This window comes from Formica exsecta, unplaced genomic scaffold (genome assembly GCF_003651465.1).
Source record: "Formica exsecta isolate Colony F162 unplaced genomic scaffold, ASM365146v1 scaffold66, whole genome shotgun sequence".
Classification (NCBI taxonomy): Eukaryota; Metazoa; Arthropoda; class Insecta; order Hymenoptera; family Formicidae; genus Formica; species Formica exsecta.
In genome coordinates, this window is record NW_021853422.1 from 736,484 (window position 1) to 746,837 (window position 10,354).

Sequence of the window (10,354 nt, forward strand, 5' to 3'; positions counted from 1 at the left end):
AACTCAAAAAGTACTTAATGAAAAAATACTTTATTATAGTGTTTTAAAAAGCTCTCGAGATAAGCTACAAGAATATGCAATAAAAAATGGGGGGTTTCATTTAAAAAAACATCGATCACATTGACCTCACCTTGAAAAGGTCACTCAAGGTCAAGTCCATATTTTTATCATGTGGCCCTCTCGAAACCATACAACTTTTGTCTGAAATATTTTTTTCTATCTTGCTTTATTTTTTAGATATTTAGGTGTCTCAATATAAATGCCACACCTTGTATATATGTATATATGTATATAATATTCTCAATGTGCAAAAACAATCTATAAAAACAATGCTTAATCTAAGCTTTTATAAATCATCACATATTCAATGAGTTTTATTGAATTATTATTTTTAGATTCTATAAAAGTCATGGCAGGAATGGCGGATGTGGTTGTACTCAGACATTCGGAGCCGGGTGCGGTAGCTGTGAGTATTCAAATTACACATAAATAGGTGTGTGTGTGTGTATGTGTGTGGGTGTGTATAAAAGTTGCGCAACACAGCTCTTCAAATTATAATATATTATAATTATAATTAACAAAATTACTGTCTCTCTCTCAATGATCTTATTTCTAAAATTTTTAATGTTTAATTTTACTTATTTTTCTTAATACAGTTAAACAATCTCTGGGATAATAATTATTATAGATTTTTGTATTTCTTGATATTTTTTTCTTATACAGGGTGATTCTAAATAAGTGCGAAAAAATTTACAAGATGATTTTTTACCAAAAATTAACCAGCTATTAAGGGAGGTCTTTCATATAAACATATAGGGGAAAGTAAGGTAAAACCGGGTATCTTTTTGGATTTGTCTTTCTACAAAAAATCTGAAAATAAAAAAAATTTTGCCGACTGTTAGTAGTCTTTAGTGAACCTTAAACTATAAGAAAATAAGGCTAGTTGCTAAAAAAAAAAATGTTTCGTTACCAAGAATAACAAGATTGTGTGGAGAAGTCAAAGTACCCGGTTTTGTCCTTCCGGTAGGGTCAAACCGGGTATCCATTTGAAAATATGCAAAACACCGTGTAATTACAAAATCTAGATTTATTTTAATCAAAATACAATATAAAGATGTATTCTATTGACAAGAATCACATAAAGATATTCTCTTGTTCGACATCGCTGCAGGACTTCCTTATTTAACTTTTTAACTTTAGGGATCTCAATAATAAATACGGTGGTTGTATTATACAAAGTGCAAAGTGCCGATCAAAACTAATATGATATACTCTCTAATATGTACAGAATGCAATGCTGCACTTACCGAAACAGATGCTCTATATAGAAAAAGTGCACGACGACTCGATTCTTGCCTCGATATCGATCTTTTGTGGGCTAAAAACTTTGAATTTCTATTAAAAAAGAAATATCGTGTGCACAGGGGCACGGTTTGTTTTAAAATAATGATGGCGCCAATCTACAACTAATAACACAAGTTAGCCATAGATAGCAGCATTTATTACGAAAAAACAGGGGTACCCAGTTTGACCCGGTTTACCCGGTTTTACCCAACTTTCCCCTACTCTTATATCCCTTCCTGAGGAGTTACTCTCCTTCAAAGCAGAAGGTGAAAATTTGGTTTTTATTTCTTTTTCTCAAATTTTGAACAAGTTAAAAAAATGAAATTTGATGAACATTTTTTACTAGTATTGCATCATGTCAATCAAAAATATGTTTGGGATATTTAAATGCCTGGGATGTTAGCCATTTAGCACTGTGTAGTGCATAATGTATTTATTTTTTCTTGAAAACTATTGATTTCACGAAAAAAATAAAAGAAATAAAAAAGTTTCTAAAGGAATTAAGCTTTCTAACGTATATTTTTAAATGATTACAATCCGACCTGTTAAAAAGTTTTAATTAAAAATTGAGTAGGGGTTGCTAGTTTTATCCTTTTATAACGATACGGGAAAATTTAAAAAATATTAATAAATATCCTTTTCACTAGTGGAAAATGTCCATCAAATTTCATTTACTTGACCAACATCTGAGAAAAAAAAATTAAAAACTTAATTTTTACCTCCTTTGGAAGAATGTAACTCCTCAGGGAAAAATTATATGTTTATATGAAACACCTTTCTTAATTTTCGATAAAAAATTATCTGTTAAAATGTTATCGCATTTATTAGAATCACCCTATATATGTATGTATAAATCATAATTTAGTAGTACAAAATATCTTCATACATATATATACAGGGTGCGGCATTTATATTGACGCGGGCATATTTTTCGGAAACGAAGTGAGATATCAAAAAATGTTTCAAACAAAAGTTGCATGGTTTTGAGGGGGTCACATGATAAAAATATGGATTTGACCTTAAGTGGTCTTTTCAAAGTGAGGTCAATGTGGTCGATGTTTTCTTAAATGGAACTCCCCATTTTTTATTACATATTCTTATAGCTTATCCCGAGAGCTTTCCAAAACACTATAACAAAGTATTTTTTTATTAAGTACTTTTTGAGTTATTTTATATTTTAATCTGACACATATTTTGATATAAAAAATAAAACATCTCGTAAAATATTTAGTTTTCGATAATCTTACCGTAATACTTTTATGTACAGAATAATGAGACAAATCAATTAGTGTAAAGAAAAAAACAAATAATTGTTTTAAAAAATACATTGTAAATAATTACATACTTTTTCTTAAAAACAATTATTTTTTTTTTACTAATTGATTTGTCTCATTATTCTGTACATAAAAGTATTACGGTAAGATTATCGAAAACTAAATATTTTACAAGATATTTTATTTTTTATATCAAAATAAGTCAGATTAAAATATAAAATAACTCAAAAAGTACTTAATGAAAAAATACTTTATTATAGTGTTTTGGAAAGCTCTCGGGATAAGCTATAAGAATATGTAATAAAAAAATGGGGAGTTCCATTTAAGAAAACATCGACCACATTGACCTCACCTTGAAAAGACCACTTAAGGTCAAATCCATATTTTTATCATGTGTCCCCCTCGAAACCATGCAACTTTTGTCTGAAACATGTTTTGATATCTCACTTCGTTTCCGAAAATTATGCCCGCGTCACTATAAATGCCGCACCCTGTATATATATATTCACTTTTCCGATATTTTGCCATATATTAATAATAATTTACAGAGAGCAGCGCCGTATTGTAAAAAACCATTGTTAAACGCCGGTGATGGAATTGGCGAACATCCAACACAAGCGTTGCTCGATATTTATACAATTAGAGACGTATTAGGAACCGTAAATAACCTTATAATTACGATGGTAGGAGATTTGAAACACGGCAGGACTGTCCATTCCCTTGCAAGGTTGGTGCAATCAAAACATTTTGTTCGATTTCCAATTGTCCAAGTAGTTAATAAGAAATTATGAGAAATGAAATTATTATGCATTATTATATTGAATTAATCAAATATTTTTTAGCTATAGCCATAAATATTTTTTATACTGTAAGAATATACGGTGCATTTTAATATTATAAACAATATTACACAAACACGCACATACGTTTCTTGATTTTAAATTTAAATTAAATTTAAATTAGTCTTATAAAAAATACATTTGATTACGTTAATCCTGAATGTGTTTGCAAAATATCCTCATTATCAATATATATTGATAAAATATTCACAATAGTACATGAAAATAAATTTGTGGAATGATAAATTTTTGGATATTTTCGCTAAAGAAAAATCAATTTTAAATTTGTTAGAAAATCTCATGAAAATTAAGACTGTGTTATAAAATAATGTAAAAATAAAACTACTACATCCAATTAAATTCAAGGATGATGAATATTTACAATTAATAATGAAAATCTTTAGAATATTAAATACGTTTCTAATAACAAAATTTAAATTCAAAATATAAATTTTGTCAAATATATTGTAGAGAAATACAATATCTTAATAAAAGAATATAATATATATGATTCTAACTAACGGGATTATGAAAAAAAAAAAAATATTAAATTTATTCACGAACATAAATTCTAAAATTATGTAATTTTGATTCTTATGTGCGCCAATTATTTCTTGTGCCTATAGTCATTTATCGGACTAAAAATATTTTCCTTTGACACACATCATTTATTAAATCCTAACGTTGATACAGGTTGCTGACTCTGTATAAGGTGAAGGAGTTTCGCTTTGTGAGTCCACCTGGCCTAGGCATGCCAGATCATATTATTAATTACGTGAAAAAACGAATTCCCCACAAAATTTTTTCAACCTTAGAGGATGCTCTGCCCGATACCGATGTTCTTTACATGACACGAATACAACGCGAGCGTTTTGCCACACAAGAGGAATATGATCAGGTGAGTCTTTAAGCCATTTTATTCGAATTTCATTAAACCTGTAATAAAAGATCCACCGCTTCATATATTACACATCCATTCCCTTGCATTGCACGTCTTCTGTAAGCGCAATCGATGCTCTTGATAAGTAATATGTCTAGCATTTTCTTTTAAAAGTAATCATTCTTTTATTTAAAATTATGTGTGTGGACTAAAGAGAGAGAGAGAGGGGGGGGAGATATTTAATTATTAACAATTAGAAATTATTAACATTATATATAATTAATTATTAATTATATATAAATAATAATTATAATTTTATCTAGAGTTAATCTTCATACTTTATACTATATCTACTTTTAAACTAGCTTTGTATAATATTACATTTTTACAAAATTATTATATACAACAGATGTGCGGACACTTTATTGTTACCCCGAAATCGATGTCTTGCGCAAAGGATAAAATGATGGTAATGCACCCTCTGCCACGTGTCTTTGAGATAAGTACAGAATTCGATTCAGATCCACGGGCTTATTATTTCCGACAAGCTGAAAATGGAGTCTACGTGCGCATGGCATTGTTAGCCATGGTGGTTGGAAAAAACTAACTGTCTGTCTTCTGTGGATTAAAAAACATATTAAAGAAGATTCACCTAAAGAAGATTTAAATTCAACAATTTTAATTAGACTGTGGTGCGCACGTAAAAGCCAAGAGCTAAATTCCGATATTCCACCATCGCGACAAGTGATTTAGCGATAAGATTTATAAAGAAGTTCACTAAAATCGCGTAGCGACAATTCTAACAACATATTATGTTAATTATAAATTGTAATTTTATATAAATTTTCTTTGTAAAACGACAAACTTCTTAAAATAATTTCTGTTTCTCATTTTTTATTAAATAACATATTAATACATAAATAATATTAAATAATATATAAAAATATATATATTATACACATAGTGTAATTTACAATAATTCTTACAGTAATAATTTACAAATGTATGCAAATTTTTGTATGTATGCTATAAAATAATGAAGAAAAATTTTTATATATATATTTACTGCAATAAAATTTTTAGAAAAAGTTTTATTAATAAAAGATTTAACGAAAATTATTAACTTTTAATAGATAAAATTTTAACTTATACCCTATACCTATACCATCGACTATGTAACCATGTAAATCATCGACGATATACGTAACAATAGCGTTTGGACATTGTTTACTAATTTATACAGATTCTACGTTCTACGCAGGTTTTAACCTCTCATTTTGATTATTAATTCTAATTTGAAATTTGACTACAACAACAAATGTTATGCATGCTAGATTTCAAAATTACAATTTAATTTTTACATATTTATATCTATGTTGAAGATGAACCAAAAACGATCCAAAACGTACATTTTTAATGCACATTTGTTAATAAATAATAAGTTCACGCACCAATGTACTTTTGTAATTTATTTAGATTATTATATTATATTATTATTATATTACACAAGCATTACAATCATTATATCGATACTTTTTAATTACAACAAAAATAAAAATTTCTTGACCATTGACTTTATAAGTCAATGCCACAAAAAATAAAATAAGTACATAAAATTATAACCGTATATAATTTATTTGAGCTGATACAATTTTGGTCTATCTGTCTATAACAATAAATAACAATATGTATGTCATAAATATCATTGTAACTATATGATTTTTGATAAATTTACAAAGTAACATATACTTATTGTAATGTAATAGTATAACATAATTCTATGAGATTAGATCCGAAAAAGTTTTTTTCTCTAATAAACATTAAACATATATATGCATATATGTATGTATATGTATGTGTATATAAAATCATAAATATTTTATTTTTACAGTTGATACCACATTATTAATATAATAACAAGTATCAAATATTTTTATATTACAGATAAATAATTATATGACGTTGAAAATGAAAAATTATGTGATATATATGTATACATGTATTATAACTGTCAAAATTTCAATAAATAAAGCTACTACATAAAAAATTTTCATTTTACAATTCGTTTAAGTAAAATAACTCGTTAATTTTTTTTTAACAAGAGTTAAAAAAAGCTTTTTTGGTTTTTTATACGGAAAAAAAATTTCGCTACCATAGCTAATCATGGTTTGCAAAATAAATTTATAAATTACAGCAAAACGGTTTGCTGTTGCACCTAATAGATAGGTATCGCAGCTAAGATGTTCGCTGTTGCACCTAATAAATAGGTGTCACAGCTAAGATGTTCGTTGTCCATATGTTACAACTGAAATCTAGTTACCACACCCAGTTTTTAGCTATGCCAGCTAATTTTTTTCCGTATACCTTTAAAACTGTATTTATATCTATTACGTTATCTAGTTTACTTAAGTAAATGTTTATTTGTTGCATAAAATAAGCATCCTAATTAGTTTTAACTGTAAAAAAACTATTCTGCAAATTTATATCTTAATTACGAAGTTAAATTGTATATAGTAGACACATTTGACAATAGATTCATCTCTTTGAGAATTAAATATGAATAGTATTTTAATGGCGCACACGCGTGCACTTTTGTCAAGACTTTAATACTAAATACTAACTATTTATTATTATATAATAAAATATATATTTCTCAAATCTTCCGTGAAGCCTGTATAAAATAAGGATTGTTCCGAACACATCAGACTATAGCATCCCTCACTGTAAATCCAATATCGTTAGCGTTTGGACACATATTCGAAGCTAAAGCTTTTACTTCGTCTTTTCGATTTCTTCGTGCTAATGGCGGCATTTTCAATCTCAGTTTTCTTTTTTTCATAGAATCTGTTTTCCTGTAACAAGGTTGTTTATTGTGTTGGTTGTTTATTGTATGTAGTTATTATTATTTTCTTATCCTTTTACAAACTTTAATGGCGCACATATAAATACATTATATTAACCAATTTACAATCTACTTGAATAAAAGAAAACTTTTGCGTATAATAATAAATGTAAATAATAACTTTATTATTATTTATGAAAACTGTTTGCTCAACAAAATGCAAATGTTTTGAAAATCAAAGACTAATGCAAAGATAAACGCTCATTTTTACGTACTGATGTTTACAATCTATAAAGATACCCATCGAGAATAACATCATTATAGCGATGATAATGCCGATCACAACTACCACTAATGTTATAATCGCATCCTCCTCTTGGGCAGTGAGAGATACCTCCGATGTGAACATATATGCTAAAAGAGTCATTTAAGAAAATATTTTAAATTACGTACGAGAAAGTGTCATTCGTTCTTTTACTAATGGTTATTGCGTTTTTGCCGTTCAAATTTTTTTTATCATTGACAGAGATGAATATTTCCAGCTTTATTCTTAAAAGTTCTTTATTGTTTTAATATATTTTTTATTTTAGTTACTTAAAATTTTGATATCAAGTTTATTTATTTGTATGTGGATAAAATTATATTGAAAGAATACTCAATAATTTTAGAAAGCTATTTGTCATTAAAATATGTGCCAAATAATTGTTCTTTCTTTATCTTATTTGACGATTTAAAGACTGAAAAATTAGGAATTCTTGCACGAAAGAAAGTTGATACAAAAGTTTGATTGTACTCGCTTACAATTTTCAAATCTTGTATTCATTATCGTGTAACAACTTCTTTCACTGGTTATTAACCGAATTATTTTGTTCCATAGAGAAAGGTGTTTCTATGCGCTGACATGCTACGATAATCATAAACGAGCAACTTGAGACGAGAGGCGTTTCTTTTGTATGTTGCATTCCGTATGCTTGTATTTGACACAAGCTAAAGTAATGCTGTCCTAGTCTATACGATAAGTTTTACGCGCTTGTTTGATTTTTTTACGTTATGATCTAATTATATTTTAAATGTCAGTTAAGATCTAATTATATTTAAAATGTGCTATTTTAAAAAGCAGCTAACAGGAAAATTTCGTATTTAATTACTTAATAAAATATATTGTACAGTCAGATATAAATTAGTATTAAAGCTATAATTTGAATTAAAACTACATTTAAATTTAAAATTAAAGTTATATAATATTTTACTGAAATCAGTAATTCAATTATTTTCAAACTTTGTATAAATTATAATATATATTGGTTTCATTGCTATTATATCATATACATTAAAACATGTTTAATCCGAAAATTGAATGCCAAAAGACGTAGAAAGATTTTTATGCTTAAACTTTTTTATTATATAGTAAAATATCTGATGGATATATTGTCGTTAAGCTTGCACACTCATTAATCGATTTTTATATCAATCTACTGATTATTTGGTGATCGACCCATCCACGTATGTTCACATATTGCTACAAGCGTAGTTAAATCCGCCTGATAAGCAATTTTATTTTCACAGTTTGCAACATTTAGAAAAAAACAATCATAAAAAAAATTTTCCTTATTGACGTCAATGCGATATATGTATACTCGGTTATATAGGGAGCTTCTAGAGAAAGCACGCGTTATCGATGCAATGTCGGCTTTTTATGGAGCAGTGTTTTTCCAAAAAGTCTGTGTATACGAGATTTCGTATAGTAGATTGTGCCTCTGCGGACATTTGTCTTCTTATTGAGTCATCACTTATTCGAATTAATGCGTTTGCGATCGCGTTATAATTGCTTATTGGCTCTCCCAGCTCGAATTATATTATCAACATGAGACTCGCATGATGCAATTCTGAATGTGCAATCGACAAATTTATAGATTGGAATGTTCGTAAGCATTTACGTTCTAACCTTCTTCTATTGGCAATGTGTTTGATATATCAAATGTATAATGTTAATCAAGGTTTTTGCCGAAAAATTAATTATTAAAAAATCTTAAGACCTAATATATAGTCTGATAAAATGGAGATAATCAATTAAAAATTCTAATAAAATGTTGATGATTTAAAAAATTGATAAAATAAGTCTTTTGCACATAAAAGGGAACATCAAGTATTTTACTATTTTATTTCACAAATATTATTTTGCTGTTAAGATTAATTTAATAAGATGTAATTAAAGATATTAATTTTTTAATAATATAAGTTTAAATTTCTCTTGAAAAAAGTATTCAGTTTTTTCAAGATTTTAAACATTATTAATACTATTATCTTTATTTTTTAATAATTACATTATTTATTATCGTGTACATGATTATTGCAACTCTCGCAGAATTATAGATAAAAAATCTATTGTATATTTAAAATAATATTTAAAATTTCTTTTAGTTTGGCACAAACTTTTAGATTAACACAACCACATTTATTGATAATTTATTATTAGCGTTGTATTTACAAACTCTTACTTTCTGCATTTGTAATGCATACATAATATCACACATTAAAAACTTCTCAAGTTTTATGTACAAGATAGATAGTCTATCAAATTCACAACATATTAAAAATGATAATTTAATATATTCTTATATTACATTTTTTATCATACTAGAGCATTACCTTCTGTGGTTGTAATATTTATGCTGTCATTTACGTTTGTAACGTGCATTTCCATCTTTGCGTCACTTTTTTCTCTGCTTCTTCTTCGATGTGGTTTTGATCAGAGAGAAAGAAAATTCAGGAAGCAAGTAAACGCAATTATACTTTCGGAATACTTTCAATCCTTCGCGTGTCGAGCGGATCAAGATCTCGGAGTAAACTGTCAGCCACATGCCTACGTTGTCGTATATAATATGCTTGGCGAGGCGTCAACGAGAGCGACAAAAAGGCAGAACGAATGATGTCGGAGGAATGGAGAGAAGAACGAAGGCAACGAGTATGAGAGAGAGAGAAAATGTTTGAAAAAGGAGATGGAATGCTCGTTCAAGATTCTCAAAGGGAGGCGGCAAGGCGAGTGAGCGGAAAGAGAAACCTCACGGAGGCATCATGGTGTAAGATCTGCGAGCGAACCATGCAATTCTTGATTTCATTTAACATTTCATTGTTCAGATATACATATATTGATACAACATTAAAATAACAGCGC

The 10,354-nt window shown here is 27.9% G+C and overlaps 2 protein-coding genes across 3 annotated transcripts in view; one reads left to right on the top strand and one right to left on the bottom strand.

Moving 5' to 3' along the window:
* The window catches only part of LOC115242940 (CAD protein), a 31,011-nt gene extending 25,743 nt beyond the window's left edge, over positions 1-5,268 (top strand). For both annotated transcript variants that reach the window (XM_029819567.1, XM_029819568.1), the window contains exons 23-26: positions 396-466; positions 3,167-3,345; positions 4,151-4,355; positions 4,747-5,268. In XM_029819567.1, coding sequence (XP_029675427.1) covers positions 396-466; positions 3,167-3,345; positions 4,151-4,355; positions 4,747-4,944 — 653 coding nt within the window. In that variant the 3' untranslated portion in view covers positions 4,945-5,268. The remainder of the gene's footprint in view (positions 1-395; positions 467-3,166; positions 3,346-4,150; positions 4,356-4,746) is intronic.
* Positions 5,269-6,509: 1,241 nt separating this feature from the next.
* On the bottom strand, positions 6,510-10,136 carry LOC115242939. Its single transcript, XM_029819566.1, has 3 exons — positions 9,829-10,136; positions 7,455-7,593; positions 6,510-7,189 (listed from the first exon to the last, which is right to left on the bottom strand). Exons 1-3 carry the CDS (start codon positions 9,881-9,883, stop codon positions 7,039-7,041), a joined length of 345 nt encoding a protein of 114 aa, XP_029675426.1. The 5' UTR covers positions 9,884-10,136; the 3' UTR covers positions 6,510-7,038.
* Positions 10,137-10,354: the final 218 nt, after the last annotated feature.

Bases quoted from the DNA above. Each gene is read 5' to 3' on its own strand.
- LOC115242939 (XM_029819566.1), bottom strand. From the start codon at position 9,883: ATGGAAATGCACGTTACAAACGTAAATGACAGCATAAATATTACAACC. The intron at 7,594-9,828 runs GTAATGCTCTAG...TGACTCTTTTAG, and splicing joins AAATATTACAACCACAGAAG to CATATATGTTCACATCGGAG. The intron at 7,190-7,454 runs GTACGTAAAAAT...ACCTTGTTACAG, and splicing joins TTTATAGATTGTAAACATCA to GAAAACAGATTCTATGAAAA.